Consider the following 18,687-nt stretch of genomic DNA (forward strand, 5'->3'; position numbering starts at 1 on the left):
GGACCTACTACTGCCCCGGGGCTCAACTAAACTGCGAGGAGATAAGTCATTATGTTCCATGGCTTGAGGATCTTAATACTGTCAAGACAAAAAATTTCCTAAACTTAGAAATGTTAGTACTCAAAACGTGCGACCAATGGTGATCGTATTGAACTACGGTCACATCTATAATCAAAAGATGGTAAGATTTTAAATATTTGCCCTTAATTAGTGCATCTTTTGCATACATTATTTTTGAAGCTAAACTTTCATTGCTTAGTATATTAATTACTATACGATGTTGTTCAACAGGGACTTCCGATGACAGTTGTGCCTTAGTGGATCGAGACAAAAGGTCGCATGTCAATGGTTAGCTTACGACCAAGATTTCCTACATTGCACATGAGTGCATTCAGGATTTCTGAAAGAGAAGAATGCTTAATAGTGAAAGATTGGAGCAAAATTGTTAACGATCGCAGAGAAGTACTAGGGGGCAGTAAGGTGAAGCACAACCCAAGATTAGGAGACAGATTCATCTGCATGCTCCAGTATGATGAATCAGGAGAGCTATACATGTTCTATGCTATTCTACCTGAGAGGGAGCAGCAGGATTAGTAGCTACTAGTTCATGCTCTTAATTAGTACTTGTCTCATGTCCGTGTCCGGAACTTCGATCTTGGTGACGATTATGTTGAACTTGATGATATCTTTGCTTCTGTTACAAAGTGAATGTTTCCTCTTTAAGCTAGCCAGCGTTGATGATGATTAGATAGCTAGCGCGGTAATGACTATGATGATTAAATAGTGGTAATTAGACGACTACGATGATTTTTAGCTAGCTAGAGTTTATTTATTTATTAATATGCGATGATGATGATGATGACGACGACTACAACTCATTATAACGTAAAACAATCCTAAATTAAATTGATAACACAAATTTAATTGAAAAATACAAAATAAAACAAAAACCCACAACCATGTAGTACCGGTTGGTGTTACCAACCGGTACTAAAGGGCTCCCGGTCCCCGGAACTGGCTCGTGCCACGTGGTTCCCCTTTAGCACTGGTTCGTGTTGAACCGGTACTAAAGGGGGGGGCCTTTAGTGCCGAAACGTTAGTGCCGGTTGCATAACCGGCACTAAAGGCCCTTACAAACCGGTACTAATGGCCCGTTTTCTACTAGTGTCCCCAATCCCCGGACCCGCAGTACACGGCGGCTAGGGCATTTGCCAAGGCGGTGAAGGCAAATCCGACGGGCAGCCAGCACTTTGCATCCTCCTTCGGCGGTGTGGTGTAAGCCATCCATCCTCTCCCCCTCCTCACTATTTCCCTGTTTCCCCGATCTGGATTCTAGGGTTAGGGTTCTAGGACAAGTACAGAGTTGGGGATTATGTTGTTTGTATTTGGTTTGGATTATTGTGTTACAGTAATGTTAGTGAACTGCAAATTAGCTTGCCCTTAATTATTCAGTCATGCTGACTGAATTTTATCTGTAATGTTTGGGTTCTAGGGTTAGGATTATTGGGTTACAGTAATGGTTTGGAGTGCAAATTAGCTGTAACACTAGTTTTCAGCTTACACAGTAATTTATTCTGCCATGCTAACTTAATTTGAACTGGTTAGTAGTTTAACATAATTGCACTGCTTAGTCTTGCTAACTAAGATGTTTTTAACTTAACTTTAACACTAGTTTAACATAATGGCTCAGTAGTTTCAACTGCAATTGCACACTAGTTTTGAACATAATGGCTCAATAGTCAGTTGTTTTAACTGAATTGTTTAACACTAGGTTTACTGAATTTTATCTGTATTGTTCAACACAAGTTTTATCTGAATGTTAACAACTATGTTAAATGAACTAGGTTGGATGATGAAGAATGGGAAGTGAGGTTCCATTTCTTTGATAGAGATAATTTGGAAAGAACCATTTGCTTATTAGACATAACATATTGGAATCTTATTGCACTAATAGAGTTGGAAGGCTTTAGTTCAAGAGATTATATGTATTATGTCAGAGATCCAGGAGTTGGGGTGTCAGGAATGGAAGAATTAACTGATGATGACAAGGTTGAAGAAATGTTGGATGACATATGCAGTAAAGGAAATAATGTGGTTAACATTACAGTTATGAGAAGTGATGCACCCACACCAGCTGACCTGAACATTGGTCATGTTTATGAAGAGCAGGTCCCTTTGTCTGAATTAGGTGTACCACTTGTCTATGAGGTAGATACTTCAGGAGTTCTTTTCCCCAGTCCAGTTAAGCCCCAATCACAACCTGTCCAGGTCATGAACACCCAGGAGAGTTCATGTTTGAAGCTTAAGGGTCCAAGTGAACCAGAGTTTGCATTGGACTATGGTAGTGAGAGGCATGAGTACTTCATGGAGACAGACCAAGATCAAGAGAAGATTGAGAAGATGATGGAGCAGAGAAGGAATGAAGAGATTGAAAAGTTTAGCACCAATAAGAAACAAAAAGGGAAGTACAAGGAAGCGAAGAGAAAACTTCCAGAGCTGCTTGCTGAAGAGTTCACTGACAGTGATAGTGACAATGAGATTTTAGAAGATGAAGACATAATAGCTAGGCTGGAGGCAATGAAGAGGCATAGAGCTGATCCTCTCAATCACTTTGAAGGAGACACTAATGTAGAAGAGCTTTATGAACCAGATGAGGAGGAGTTGGAGGATGAAACAGGAGAGGAGGAGGTAGGACAGGATGAGCAAGCTGAGGAGGGTAGGAGAGGAGGAAGCACTATAGGAGGAAGTAGTGCAGGAGGAAGCAACAGCACAGGAGGAAGCCAGAGGAAGGGGCCAACAACCAAATCACATGGAAGTCTTGACCAAATCATAGAGCAAGATTGGATACCTTCATCTGATGAAGAGAGCAACCCAGGTGAATTAAGTCAGGATGATAATGATGGTGCTCAGCTTCCAACATTTAGGCAACCAAATGGTAGGAAGAGCAGGGCCAGAAAGCAGAAGCCTAGGCTTTGGTATGATGAGAAGAGGGAGAACCCACAAGAACAATTTGTGAAGAAACTTTGTTTTCTAGATGTCCAACAATTCAGGAGAGCACTTCTTACATTTCACATCTCACAAAACAGGAACTACTCTTTTCATAGAAACTGCTCAGATAGAGTTATTGCAGTTTGCAGTACAGAAGACTATCCTTTTTTCATTGCTGCTTCTCAAATAGCACATGAGAAAACTTTTTGTATAAAGAAGATGAACTTGTACCACAATTGTGCTGCTGTAGGAGAGAGCACCAAAGCGACTGCAAGATGGTTGGCACATGAGTGTGAGGAACAGTTGAGGGTAGACATAAACACACCAGTCCAGACCATAATAGCCAATTTGAAGAATAAACATGGAATAGAAGTATCCATTCACATGGCCTACAGAGCAAGGAAAGCAGCTAAGAGTGTTGTCCAAGGAGATCAAAGGGCACAATACACAAGGATAAGGGATTACCTCCAAGCTGTGTTGGATACCAATCCAGGAAGTAGATGCATTGTTACAACAAAGCAATTGAAGGCCCATCCTAGCATAAATCCTAGATTCCATGGCTTGTTCATGTGCCTGAATGCTTGCAAAGAGGGTTTCCTAAATGGTTGCAGACCCTTCATAGGTAACTATATTAATTTGTGTGAACACAATCATTTATGTTGTCCTAGTACTAATGTGAAATTTCCTGCTGTAGGTGTTGATGGCTGCTTCATTAAGTTGACCACAGGGCAGCAAATACTGGCTGCAACTGGTAGAGATGGTAATAACAACATATTTCCCATTGCATTTGCAATTGTTGACAAGGAAGACACTGCCAGCTGGTCATGGTTTCTAACACAACTGAAGTATGCTCTTGGTGGTGAGTCAGGGAAGCATGGCTACTACACTATCATATCTGATAGACAAAAGGTAACTCATACACCATAGTACTTACAAATAGTGCAAATTAGAACATGCTTAGTACTTACAAATAGTGCAAATTAGAACATGCTTAGTACTTACAAATAGTGCAAATTAGAACATGCTTAGTACTTACAAATAGTGTCTTCTGGCATCATATTCAAACATTAGTTTACTTTCACAGGGTCTGCTTAAAGCAATAACCAATGTATTCCCAAATTGCCCTCAAAGATTCTGCCTTAGACATATTTATCAGAACTCCCAAATAGCTGGCTTTAGAGGTGAAGAGTTAAAGAAATACATGGATCGGGCTAGTTATTCATATACTGAGCATGGATATAATCAAGCAATGGATGGTATGAAAAAAGAGTGTCAAGCAGCTTGGAAATGGCTTGGTAAGATACCAAAGCATACATGGGCTAGACATGCCATGGACACAAATTGTAAAACTGACTTGGTTGTGAACAACATAAGTGAAGTATTCAATAAAATGATACTTGATGTGAGAGGAAAACCAATTAAAACCATGGTTGATGGGATCAGAACAAAATTGTTAGTTAAGTTCAATGCCAATAGGACCAAGACAGAGACATCTAAGTGGCAGATATGCCCAACATATGTTGAAAAGCTGGAAGAAGCTAAACAACATTCTAGATTCTGTCAGTCAATCAAGGCTGGACCTGATCTATACCAGGTTGCAAGTGAAGAAAGCACATATGCAGTAAATCTGAAAGATTACACATATGGGTGTAGAAAATAGGACATGACTAGGGTTTCTTGCAATCATGGTGTTTCAGCAATTAACAAGGCTAAACTACATCCAGAAGATTTTGTTAATGCTTTCTTCAAGAAACCAATGTATCAACAAGCCTACAGTCCAATTGTCTACCCTATGCCTGGGCCTGATCTATGGCCAAATACTGGGACCCCTGACATAGAGCCACCTGTTTTCAGAGACAAGCCAGGAAAGAAGCAGACAAAGAGGAGAAAGAATCAGTTTGAGAAGCCAGCTCCCAAGGATACTTCTAGGATGGCATCAATCACTTGTAGTAATTGCAATTTGAGTGGGCATAGGTACACTAGCTGCCACAAAAGTCTTAAGCCAGCCCTTGCAATGAGAAGGAACCAACATCAGGTTAATTGTCGAAACTTCAAAAAATTCAGTTTATGATTATATTTCCTATACTATGTTCTAATCTTTGTATGTTTACACTGCAGGAAAACAGAAGAGTTGATGCAGCTTCATCAGCCCCAAGGGCAGCTCCATCAGTACCCAGGGCAAGAACTACAGCTCCACCAGCACCTAGGCCAGCTCCATCAGCTCCAGCAGTTCCCAAGGCAAGAACTACAGCTCCACCAGCACCTAGGCCAGCTCCATCAGCTCCTCCTGCAACTAGGAGAGCAACTGCATCTACTGTTGTTGCTTCTAGGCCAAGTTCATCTACTGCTGCAGCTAGAAGGCCAAGTTCATCTACTGCTGGTGCTTCTAGGCCAAGTTCTTCTACTACTGCAAAGAAAACATTCATACCACCTAGAGCTTCAGGTACTGGAAGGCTGAGAAAACCTTCTTACAAGATGTCTGAGTGGTTCAATTGTTCCCAGGGCAGCAAGAAGAAGTAATTTCATGATGGTGATGTTGAAAACAATTTCAAGTTTGTGATGTTGAAAACAATTTCAAGTTTGTGATGTTCAAAACAGCTGTGAGTTTGTCATGTTCAAACCAGTTTAATTCGGCCTATTTTGGCTACTTTGTGATGGCACTATGTAAGTTACCCAATTATGGTTGTGATCAAGACTTTTATGCATGAGGATGTCAAGTAGACTATGATAATGATTATGTTGAATATGATGCTGTCATTTAGACTTTGTTGCATCAAGCTATTTAGGATTTTATATTAATGATGATGATGTTGTTGTCACTTAGGGTGGCTCGGCGTCGACCAATCTTAAATGAACCATTTTTGTCACTTAGGGTGGCTCGGCGTCGACCAACCCCTAAGTGAAGAAAATTTATCACTTAGGGTGGCTCGGTGTCGACCAATCTTAAATGAACCATTTTTGTCACTTAGTGTGGCTAGGCGTCGACAAACCCCTAAGTGAAGCAAATTTGTCACTTAGGGTGGCTCAGCGTCGACCAACCCCTAAGTGAAGCAAATTTGTCACCTAGGGTGGCTCGGCGTCGACCAACCCCTAAGTGAAGCAAATTTGTCACCTAGGGTGGCTCGGCGTCGACCAACCCCTAAGTGAAGCAAATTTATCACTTAGGGTGTCTCGGCGTCGACCAACCCTAAGTGAAGCAAATTTATCACTTAGGGTGGCTCGGCGTCGACCAACCCCTAAGTGAAGCAAATTTGTCACCTAGGGTGGCTCAGCGTCGACCAACCCCTAAGTGAAGCAAATTTGTCACTTAGGGTGCATCGACCAACCCCTAAGTGAAGCAAATTTATCACTTAGGGTGTCTCGGCGTCGACCAACCCCTAAGTGAAGCAAATTTATCACTTAGGGTGTCTCGGCGTCGACCAACCTTAATTTAACCATTTTTTCACTTTGGGTGTCTTGGCGTCGACCAACCACTAAATGAAGGATCCAAACTACAAACAGACCTTTCATCACAAACCAACATAAAAATAACACTACAAACATCTTCATTAAATGATCCAAGCTAAACCCATTACATGCCATGCCATACTTCACAGCTTAGTTCAACAGATTCAAATTTAGCACACATTACAAGCCATAGTTCAATGCTTCATAAGTAAATTAGTTCAACAGATTCAAACTTAACACATTACAAGCCATAGTTCAAAGCTAGTAACTAAAGACAATGACCCACATGGTCATATGACAGCACAATTTATTCTTCACCACAAATACCCTTGATTTCCTTCAGCTTCCTCTTGTTACTTTCACCTTCTTTCTTCAGGTCAGCAACAGCACACTGCAAAGTACTCTTCTCAATGCTCAACTTCTCCTTCTCTTTAGTCAACTCAACAATGTAACAATCCAGCTTCTCCTTCTCTTTCTTCAGGTCAGCAAAGCTAAACTCCAAAGTCCTCTTATCAGAGCTCATCTTTTCCTTCTCTTTCAGATGATTGAACTTCAAATTCCTAATGACATTGGCTTGAGCAACATGAATGCACTTCAACTGATCAACAACTGCCTTCAATTTTTTGATCTCAGCATCCTTTTCCATGCTGTTGTCAGCAATATTCATATCAGTTCCATGTGGCAGATTATCCTGAGAATCCAAGAGGTTGTTCACATCTTCAACAAGCTTCTCATAAGTCTCCTGCAACTCTTTTTTCTGTTGTGCTAGATTGTGCACAGTAAATGAATGCTCAAGGCATGCCATCTTATTGGCCTGGATGCCATCCTCATACATAAGCCACAGTTTGTGGAGTGCATTCTGCAGATGATCTGGCCACTCCTCATCTACCCACTGCACTAATCCACAGTTATTAACTCTCTGCAATAAAAAATAAAGTAGTTCAAACATGTTGTCACATGTTACATTTTTAGTTAAGTTCAGGTTACAGTTAAGGTGCAGATTCAGTTAGATCAGTTCAACTCAAAAAACTAAACAACAATTATTGTGAGCATGTTTCCTAACATGAACAGTTACTATGAACATAAATCAATATCAATGAACCATGAACAGGAACTATGAGCAATGAACAGTAAACCCTAGAACATGAACAGTTAACCCTAGAACAGATGAACTGTACTACACAGGAGAGGTTTCACATTGCAACTAATTTACTAACTTACTTCTACGGCACAGGCAATGAACCTCCTCCCAGTGCTTATCCCCTGGAATGCAACACATTTCTTCCCTGGCTTGCCATGCTCGCACATCACCCTCAAATCGTCAGCAGAACCAGTGAACAACGGGTCATCCATTGTTGGTGGGATCTGGGCAACACAAATATACTGGTTCAAATCGAGCTGAAACCCTAAATCCAAAATGCCCAAATCAAAACCCTAAATGCAGTCCCGATGGAACCAACTGACCTTAATAGGGGAGTCGTAGGAAGAAATGATCTGCACCTCGGAGTCCTCACTGCTCGAGTCGTCGCTCCAAGACACCATGGCGGCCGGCGGCGAGCGGAGACGAGAGGAGGCAGAGCAAGGTTGAGAGCGGGAGGGAGAGCAGAGGAATGAGTGAGTGAGAAGTGGAGTGGGGGCGGCGCGGCCGGCCGGTCCGACGCGAGCCGACCAAGTCGTCTCAACCAGACGGCGCAGTTTGCCGTCCGTTATGCCACGTAGGGGGAAACCGGGCCCCATCTGTCGGAAACGCACTCAAACGAAGCAAATCGGTCGATCAGTGCACACTGCAAAAAGTTTACTGAATGTGCGGTGTTTTTTGCAAATGATTAGCGACCTCGTGGTTTTCTGCAATCGATGCCCCAAATGTGGTGGTTTTTTGCAATTCACTCGTATGTTGGAGGTAATTAAAGTGTGATAATTGTGAACGAATGAAACTACAAATATAAAATCAGTTCTTCATACATTACCAAGAGAATTAAATTGTTCATACATCACCGGCCACATATCTATACCAAAAGACACCACTTAATTTCCCACATCTATAGCTAAAGACGTTACTTGTTCATGCTTCATCAGTCACATATCTATACCATAAGACAAGACATCACTTGCTCTCCCATAAGATAGTTACCCTCCTCTCGCGGCAAACAATGAGTCAGCAATGTTATCACGAACATTGTTCATGTTTACCGCGTCAAGTAAAGATGAGACACTATCGCCTTGTAGTGGTACAGTCTGTTGCACCGCATGTGGCATGTTGTCCTCATCCGCGGCACACTTAACAAACTCTTTGCCACGTAACTTGGTGTCCCGAATATAGTTGTGAAGCGCCATACAAGCAACAATAATTCTCTTTTGTCTTCTAGGCTTTAATTTTGGCACCTTCTTCAAGATGCGCCACTTTTCCTTGAACCCCTTTTTTATCCTAACCGATTTTGATCCTGCAAGTTGCAAATTGAACTCGGGCATTATTTCTAGGGTGTAAAGTGTGTTTCCCTCAAAATATACAGTCCGTAAATCATTAATAGAGTCCATCTTCTCATACTATATTTTTTGCATATCTTTTGCCGAGTGCTTTGTTTCGGAAGCTTGAAGCATATTACATCGTACGCACAAGTTATTGTTTTGAAAATGAGCAAATTTGTTGTTTCAACCTTCTTGTAACCTACTAGTAGTATTTCCTATCCTCTATTCACCGAGCGTTCGAAGCAGCTGGTGTAGAGTGGGAGAAAATCTGGTGACGTTAAGCCTGATGTCCTGCTCGTCCCACAAGTACTTCCTTAACAACTGCCACCCCTGCTTACGTAGTGCCTCTGGGTCACGTACCGCCAGGTGGTCTTTGCCATACTTCTCATACAGCGTGCTCTCCTCCACGGTGATGCTGTACTCCATGTCCTGCAACATCATGTCCTTGGCATGCACGCCGAAGTAACTCATGGCCTCCCTCTCTAAGCCCCATGGCACCACCTGCAGCATGACCGCGTTGGTGCGGAGGAAGAAGAAGCTTGTGAGCGCGGCCCCGTGCGCGCCCATCAGCACGTCGCACGAGTCCACCTCCCGAGAGAATTCCTCGAGTCTCATGTCACGCAGCGGCTCCACGACCAGCACCTCGAACCCGGCGGCCTGCACCGCCGCGGAGATCTCTGGAAGGTTGACGAACTTCCTGATCCCGGCGCGGTTGATGAGCATGAGGCGCGGCTTTTGTTCCTCCGTGCTAGTGCCACCGTTTTTCTTCTTCTTGTTAGCCTCCTTGAACGGGATTCCTTGGCCTTCTGGCGGCAGTGAGAAGACGTCTCGGATGTACATGCGGAAGTCCAACATTGTGTAGTTGTATGGCGTGCGGGTCGGGTCGATGCCGAGGTCGCTGTGGCTGCGGAGGCCGACTACGATGTGTGGGTAGCACCGGACACCAGTGTCCTTGTTGAAGTCGATGATGTCGTAGCGTGACAGGTTGGTGAGGATGAGCCGGTACTTGTCCACGAACCACGGCCGGAAGTCGGTTACGAGGAACTGGACCTCGCCGTCGTAGGCACGGGTGGTGATGAAGAGCGGGATCAGGACGTCGCTGAAGTCGTGCCACGGGTTGGACGTCAGCCCGTTCATGGCGAACACGACGGCCGGGACAGCATGCCGGGAGGTGCACCCCGGCGCCACCAGGGACTGGGCGGCGCTCAGGGTCTTGACATTCACCTTGTCGATGTATCCTAGGTCCTTGCGAGACTGGTCCCTGATGGTCCATTCCGCGCCATCAGGGCCGCGCTCATCGGCGGGCGGGACATAGAGGACGGTACAGTTGGCGCCGATGGCACGGGCGTCCCCAGAGATCTCGCAGATGTCATACCTAGGGTCGGACAGGTCGCAGATGGGCTTGAGTGGAGTACCTGAGTGCATACTGATTCAGAAGATGAATGAAATGAAATGACATATGAAGGGAAGTGAGTTTCTTGGGGAAGCAAGCTAACCACGTGTGACGTTGCTTCTATTATTCCCATCACCGTCTTGATCGAGTTCTTGCCGAATGAGCTCTTCCTTCAACTTGCCGCTAGCATCATTTGCCGTTTGACCTAACTGGTCTGTGCTATGCACTTGCACCTTAGCTGAGTTAATACATTGATTGAAGCTGGTCAATCAATAACTAAAATAACCGCAAGGACTAGAGCGTACTCGAAAAATAATAATTATGTCAACTTAAGATCAAGAAAGTAATTATGTCAACATAAACTATAGATGCACCCTCAAAAAAGAAATAAAGAAAAAAAAACTATAGATGAGTTACCAGTTTTCTTATTCATGTCGGTCCCATCTACTAACTTTTTGTCTTCGATACGTTCTTTCCCCATCGTCTTGGTTAGTACGTCCTTCTGCCCATTTTCTATGTCATGCACTGCTGCTGTCAATGTTTGTCATCAATCCACAAAGCAAAATACGCAGAATTACATGGCCTTAGGGCAGTCTAATGCATTACTATATCTCAACTTATATACTTATATGCATTAGATAGGTATTTAGATATAGCTTTTATGATGGATTGTGTCTAAAAAAAGTCTCATTTCAATGTATTTCGTGAGAGAGAGAAAAGTACTTATCTTTGTTTTGACACAAAGTGCTATAGCTAGATTAAGATATGGTAACTCTCGTTTTTCTCACTAAATAGGGTGACGTGTCAGATTTTTTGCTTAGGCATAATTATCAAGGTATAGTACAAGGTGTAGCATCAGGACTGCTCTTAAATATTCAATGTTAAAACAGATATAGCCAGAATACACATACAATTAGTATGTATTGATAAACTTTATATATTTTGAAACATATGTATCTAGATAAGTATGACAAAAAAGTGTGTGCACATGGAGCTGTATAACAATTATGCACATGATCTCTCTCTAAGGAAGTATTTTCATAAGATGATGCATTTTTTATGAAGTCAAAGTTTGACCAAATTTAGAGAGAAACATACTCCCTCTATAAACTAATATAAGAGCGTTTAGATCACTATTTTAGTGATCTAAATGCTCTTATACGAAAATACGGAACTATGTATCGTGATATATCCCATACTGTGTATTTTTGCATAACCATATTCTATCTCCAAAAATGTATGATCGTACACATATCTGTTACCTACTAGTACACATGATAAATCAGAATATAACGAGACGCGTACTAGATATTAATATACCTTGAGTAGAATTATTAGGCGGCGATGACCATAGTTTTGGATCCCAAGCAGACCTTTTTTCTCGAGGGTCACCGGAATTTGCGGTTACCACGGTAACCGCGAAATTTCGAAAAAAATTCGGACGAAATTTAAAATTAAAATTTGAATTCAAATATTTTTGACGTCGATATAGATACATATTTTACTCTATATATAGTTCCTGTAATAATGCGCTGGCGTAGTGGCTAGCGGACCGCAACTTCCGCCTCCTCCTACGCCGTGAGTTCGACCCCTTGATGCTGCAGCATTTTTGAACTTTTGCTTCGTAAAAAAGAATACAAATACGTGAGGGAAGATTCGAACCCGCGACTTGCTGGTCAAGAAAGGATGCCTTTGCCACCAGGCCACTGCCTGTCCTGTTTTTAAGGAAGAGATGGTGCCTATTTAAATAGACAGTGAGTGTTTGAATTCAAAATTTTCAAAATGTTCGAGATATTTTGCTCGGTACGACTGTTTCTCGAGGGAGAACGGTAAACGCGGTAACCGCGCGAGATCGCGAATTTTCGCTCGGTACCCAAAACGTTGGCGATGACACTAGAGGAGGAGAAGTCCTGGCACTTTGTTCAGTACGCTCACCCGGCGTGGACTGCAGAACGACTGAACACACAAAGAAACAAGCACATTACTATGAAGAATTTCGTAAATAAACAGATATTACAAATATAAAAAGAAGTGTGTGGTCTTGTTTTGAGACTACTTCCTCCGTTTCAAATGAAGTTCAAGAATTGTCCTAAGTCGAACATTTTTAAGTTTGACCAAATCTATAGAAAAAATTGTAAGAATTCATAACATCAAGTATATATAACATGCAAATGTATTTCATAATGAATATAATGAAGCAAATTTGGTGTTATAGATGTTTATATAGACATGGTCAAACTTAATGAAGTTTGACTTGGGACAATCCTAAATCTTCAATTATTTTGGAATGGAGGGAGTAGAAAACACTATGAGTGAATCTTTTAGCTTCTTTTTTGGTACTGCTAAGTGTTAACTTTAGCATAAAGTTGTACTGAATGAACAAGTAATATGGATATGAGGAAGTATGTACTAGCTTTTAAGCAAAAATCAAACTTTTGCCTAGATATGGATTTTTTTTCGAATCATGCAGGAGAGCTGCATGCCTATAATATTAAAAAGAGAGGAAAGGAAACACGACCAATTCAACAACTCCAAGTCCAGCAAAGCAAAGCTACAAACAAGCCAAAACGACAAGATAAGACACGAAAGCACAACATGAAGAGCACCACTAACAAGCAGCTAAAGAAGGATCAGACGTCTTAAGCTAGCCATTTCCAATTGCCTAGCATCGACCTTGATTTCATCTATCACTTTGCAACAATGTGAAGAGATTGTCAAACACTCTTCCGTTCCTCTCGCGCCAAATGCCCCACATGACTAAATGCACTAACGAAATTATGGTCTTGCTCTTATATCCTTGAGTTATCGACCTTGCATTCAGCCACCAATCCTTGAGAGGCTGAGTAACCTGGGGCACAATCTCACTCAATCTTGCCCGCTGAAGATATCTTTGGGTTGTATGAACTAGTATGTCCGGTTGCTAGTATGATCTATGTCCATTTGTTGCGTGTGTTGATCAACTTGATCTACGTAGCTGCAAGTACGTTGCATTGTTTTTGGGGGCCGGATATTAGGGGGGCGGTATTCAGGTAACTGAGATAGTAATAAAAGAAGGTTACCAATGGAATTCGGGCCGGACACCGTGGTGTAGAGCACGACGCTGACGAAGAAACCGAGCAGGAACCCGAGCACGGCCTGGTGGTGCCGAGCCAGCCTTCTCGCCATGCCCGACGACGACGGCACTGCGGCCGTCGACGACGACGAGGACCAGTCGCCAGCCATCCCCTGGGCCCTGGTTCTCCTGTCACTTCTCTGTCCACTCTACGTGCCTTCTAAATCTGTGTGTGTAAGCAGGCTCGCCTTGTGCGACGGGTAACGTCTTTTATGCAGGCGCTTAAGCATGCAACGTTACGTGCCTAGCGATCCATTTGCAAGTGGTTGGTTCTATCTATTTTGAGCAAGAGCTACTTACAGTGAGCACACATCGATCCACTCGCACCTAGCTTAGCTTCATTCTTACTGCTTCTACTAGTAGCTACTTTGACTTTGATATATTGTTCAGCGTAACGTGCCGGTGGAGATCTCCCGTTCTGCAAGTCTCCGGCTTATCCCAGTCCAACAGGTCTCCGTGTTATCAACGACTTGTTCCTTGTCCTCTCTTGAGTAGTAGATCATTTTTAGTTACAGGGTCGTAGTAACGGGCTATCCGTTCGATGATCGGCGCAATTAATGTTGCATTAGATGTGATGGGGATTGGTGACACCCGAGGTCAACCCGAATACACCATTAATGGGGGTGTGAGAACCATGAATTGAACTAACCCTCAAGTTCTGAGACAATGCTGCCGTTGGGATGGTCCGGAATGTAGGCTTTTCTTAGAGCAAGTACAATAAGGTACAGTCAGCAGGTTGTAAGAAGTAAAGTAATATTTCTATGTTTAGTTGAAGGAGAGAGGAAAAGAGAGAGAATGTAAGCACTAAGCAGACTCTCATACAAGAGTGAGCTGCAGCACGTGCTCCTAAGCACTACTACTATGTGAGAGTGGAATATGGACCATGTATTAATAAAATAGCACATACTTATAGCTAATTGTTATACATGTTGGCTATAAGATTGACTATAGATAACATAAGACTTTTTTATAGACAACAGTTGGCTATACTACTAACCATGCTCTTACATAGATATTTAGTTTAATTGGATAAATGTCACTGCAATTTCCGGCAATTCAAAAAATGCCACTTGGAAAATATCCAACTTCGAGAAATGCTACTTAGACTTTCCCACGGCAGATCAAGAGGGCATACGATCTTCTTGGCCTCATCAACACTAGTAGGACATAGATTCCCCGCGAGAAGAACATCCTTTAGGTACTTGAGATGCTCATCGAGGCTCGTGTCGGTCCATTTGTTTTTAGCCTTCGTCTTCAGGGGTTGAAGCGTGAAACTCAAGCGGGTCACCTCAGGATTGCAATCATCATACAATGGGGTGTTCGAGTCTACCACCAGTTGCTCCAGCTTAGCCTCCTCTCTAGAAGCAGCTCTCTCAGTACTCGTCTCCTTGCGAAGCAGTGCTTGAACATGAGGGCCCCGCACGATTGAACTTAGTACCGACGAACTCTGTTGCGTGGAGTCCACATTCTCTCCGCCACCATGTCTGGCCCCTTCTCCGCCGCCATGTCCGGCCTCTTCCCCGCCGCCATTATCGATCATCTTTTCGTCTTGCCCCATGTCGTCATTGTCTGCCCCGTCGGCGTCCTCAACATCGTCATGCTCATCTTCAATTATCCACCGAGTATAGCCATCCATGAAACCAGTCATGAGGAGGTGCGCTTCGACACGACCATCGTCATAGGGGTCGAGCCAAACTATTCCTTTGCATTTTCGACACGGACATAAAATCTCTGTCCGGTTATTTTCTTTCATGTCCTGCACCGCCGACCGCAGCCACCTGTTCACCATCGTTCCACTGACCATCATGAACGTCTGCACGGTAATAATAAACAAATTGATTATAAAAATGCGTGCATGCATCAAAGTCATACAGAAATTCGGCATGACCTTCCCTAAAAATAGGACATATAGATCTAGAGTTTGCCCGGAATTCGCCGAAACGGAAATAAATCGACATTTCGGCAAAACATAGGCAACTCAAAAGCACAATTTGGCGTCAACTCATGCCACACACACACAATTTCCATCATATTGTCCAATTATCATATCACACACACATTCACATATTTCCATTTTGCAAAAGCATGAAATTTTAATCACCTCTATCTCAAGATCGAGCACATGGTGGAGATGATGATGTAGGGAGATCAAAAGTGCACAAAGCTCGTCTTGACAAAGATAGATCTAGTTAGGGGGCAAATAGGTCACTTAACTAAATGCTACATCTACCTAGCTAGCTAATTTGGGAGGAGACAACTTTGACTAGTGGAGGGTGAAGGAAAAAGAGAAAGAAGATGCCTTAATGAAGGTGGTGTGTAGTTAGCTAGGAGTAATGAAGAGAGAGAAAGGTAGGTAGAAGAGGGAGAGTAATGGGGGGAGAAGTATTGAGAAATAATAAGAGTGAGAGAGGAAGGATGGGAGGTAGGGGAATGGGAGGATGGGGGAGGGGAGGATGGATGGGTGGAAAAAGTTGGTGGGGTCCTGCGACTTAGCAGTAGCGCGGGAGCGAAAGCGTGCTACTGATAATAGCGTAGCAGCAGCGTGTGTTTCTCGCATGCGCTACTGCTAAACGGGGCCAACCGTGTGGACAATTTCAAAATTAGCAGCAGCGACATGAGCAAAAAGCATGCTACTACTATTTCTGTAGCAGTAGCACGCCCCGCGACACCGCGCTGCTGCTAAACTTAGGGTGTTGGTTACTGTTGGTGGATTTTTGGAGCAGCGCGGTTTAGCCCTCAAGCGCTACTGCTAAATTCGCATCAGTAGCGCGTTTACCTGGACCGCGCTACTGCTAATTAGCAGTAGCGCTTCTTCTTGTGCCGCGTTGTGATACGTCTCCAACGTATCTATAAATTTTGATTGCTCCATGCTATATTATCTACTATTTTAGGCAATATTGGGCTTTATTTTCCACTTTATATTATTTTTGGGACTAACCTATTAACCGGAGGCCCAGCCCAGATTTGTTGTTTTATGCCTATTTCAGTGTTTCGAAGAAAAGGAATATCAAACGGAGTCGAAACGGAACGAAATCAACTGGAGAAGTTATTTTTGGAAGGAAACCTACCGGATAGACTTGGACCCTACGTCAGAAGATAAAGGAGGAGCTCACGAGGGTAGGGGCGCGCCCACCCCCCTGGGGCGCGCCCCCCTGCCTCGTGGCCCCCCCTTCGGTCCACCGATGTACTCATTTCACCTATATATCTCCATATACCCTAAAAACAGTCGGGAGCATAATAGATCGGGAGTTCCGCCGCCAGAAGCCTCCGCAGCCACTGAAAGCCAATCTAGACCCGTTCCGGCACCCTGCCGGAGGAGGAAATCCCTCTCCGGTGGCCATCTTCATCATCCTGGTGCTCTCCATGACGAGGAGGGAGTAGTTCTCCCTCGGGGCTAAGGGTATGTACCAGTAGCTATGTGTTTGATCTCTCTCTCTCTCTCTCATGTTTTTGATTTGGCACGATCTTGATGTATCGCGAGCTTTGCTATTATAGTTGGATCTTATGTTTCTCCTCCCCCTCTACTCTCTTGTAATGAATTGAGTTTCCCTTTTGAAGTTATCTTATCGGATTGAGTCTTTAAAGATTTGAGAACGCTTGATGTATGTCTTGCCATGGATATCTGTGGTGACAATGGGATATCACGTGATTCACTTGATGTATGTTTTGGTGATCAACTTGCGAGTTCCGCCCATGAACCTATGCATAGGGGTTGGCACACGTTTTCGTCGTGATTCTCCGGTAGAAACTTTGGGGCACTCTTTGAGGTCCTATGTGTTGGTTGAATAGATGAATATGAGATTGTGTGACACATATCGTATAATCATACCCACGGATACTTGAGGTGACATTGGAGTATCTAGGTGACATTAGGGTTTTGGTTGATTTGTATCTTAAGGTGTTATTCTAGTACGAACTCTAGGGCTGTTTGTGACACTTATAAGAATAGCCCAACGGATTGATTGGAAAGAATAACTTTGAGGTGGTTTCGTACCCTACCATAATCTCTTCGTTTGTTCTCCGCTATTAGTGACTTTAGAGTGACTCTTTCTTTCATGTTGAGGGATAGTTATGTGATCCAATTATGTTAGTATTGTTGACGGAACTTACACTAGCGAAAGTATGAACCCTAGGCCTTGTTTCCTATCATTGCAATACCATTTACGCTCACTTTTATCATTAGTTACCATCCTATTTTTATAATTTCAGATTACAAATACCTTTATCTACCATCCATATACCACTTGTATCACCATCTCTTCGCCGAACTAGTGCACCTATATAATTTACCATTGTATTGGGTGTGTTGGAGACACAAGAGACTCTTTGTTATTTGGTTGGAGGGTTGCTTGAGAGAGACCATCTTCATCCTACGCCTCCTACGGATTGATAAACCTTAGGTCATCCACTTGAGGGAAATTTGCTACTATTCTACAAACCTCTGCACTTGGAGGCCCAACAACGTCTACAAGAAGAAGGTTGTGTAGTAGACATCAAGCTCTTTTCTGGTGCCGTTACCAGGGAGGTGAGTTCTTGAAGGTATATCTTTAGATCTTGCAATCGAGTCTTTTAGTTTCTTGTTTTATCACTAGTTTAGTTTGTTGGGGAACGTAGCAGAAATTCAAAATTTTCCTACGTGTCACCAAGATCTATCTATGGAGAAACTAGCAACGAGGGGAAGGAGAGTGCATCTAAATACCCTTGTAGATCGCTACGCGGAAGCATTCAAGAGAACGGGGTTGAAGGAGTCGTACTCGTCGTGATCCAAATCACCGGAGATCCTAGTGCCGAACGGACGGCACCTCCGCGTTCAACACACGTACAGCCCGGTGACGTCTCCCATGCCTTGATCCAGCAAGGAGAGAGGGAGAGGTTGAGGAATACTCCATCCAGCAGCAGCACAACGGCGTGGTGGTGGTGGAGGAGCGTGGTACTCCAGCAGGGCTTCGCCAAGCACTACGAGAGACGAGGAGAAAGAGAGGTAGGGCTGCACCAGCGGGGAGAGGAACTCGTGTGTATTGGGCACCCCAAACCTCTACTATATATAGGGGAAGGGGAGGGGCTGCGCCCCCACCTAGGGTTCCCTCCCTAGGGGTGGCGGCAGCCCCCTAGATCCCATCTAGGGGCGGCCAAGGGGAGGGGAGAGGGGGAGGCGCACCAGGGTGGGCCTTAGGGCCCATCTGCCCTAGGGTTTGCCCCCTCCCACTCCCTTGCGCCTTGGGCCTTGTCGGAGGCGCACCAGCCCACTCAGGGGCTGGTCCTTTACCACTCTTGGCCCATG

The 18,687-nt window shown here is 43.7% G+C and overlaps 1 protein-coding gene across 1 annotated transcript; it reads right to left on the reverse strand.

The window, feature by feature from the left end:
* Positions 1-9,084: 9,084 nt before the first annotated feature.
* LOC123101151 (beta-1,2-xylosyltransferase XYXT1-like) lies at positions 9,085-13,516 on the reverse strand. Its single transcript, XM_044522739.1, has 5 exons — positions 13,354-13,516; positions 11,615-11,674; positions 10,763-10,825; positions 10,431-10,499; positions 9,085-10,316 (listed from the first exon to the last, which is right to left on the reverse strand). Exons 1-5 carry the CDS (start codon positions 13,514-13,516, stop codon positions 9,124-9,126), a joined length of 1,548 nt encoding a protein of 515 aa, XP_044378674.1. The 3' UTR covers positions 9,085-9,123.
* Between the last annotated feature and the right edge of the window lie 5,171 nt (positions 13,517-18,687).

The sequence above is a fragment of the Triticum aestivum genome, chromosome 5A, assembly GCF_018294505.1.
Source record: "Triticum aestivum cultivar Chinese Spring chromosome 5A, IWGSC CS RefSeq v2.1, whole genome shotgun sequence".
Taxonomy (NCBI): Eukaryota; Viridiplantae; Streptophyta; class Magnoliopsida; order Poales; family Poaceae; genus Triticum; species Triticum aestivum.

Coding starts and splice junctions, on each gene's coding strand:
- LOC123101151 (XM_044522739.1), bottom strand. CDS start 13,516: ATGGCTGGCGACTGGTCCTCGTCGTCGTCGACGGCCGCAGTGCCGTCG. Junction 10,826..11,614: donor GCCTAATAATTCTACTCAAG/GTATATTAATAT, acceptor AAACATTGACAG/CAGCAGTGCATGACATAGAA. Junction 10,500..10,762: donor CAAGACGATGGGGAAAGAAC/GTATCGAAGACA, acceptor CAGACCAGTTAG/GTCAAACGGCAAATGATGCT.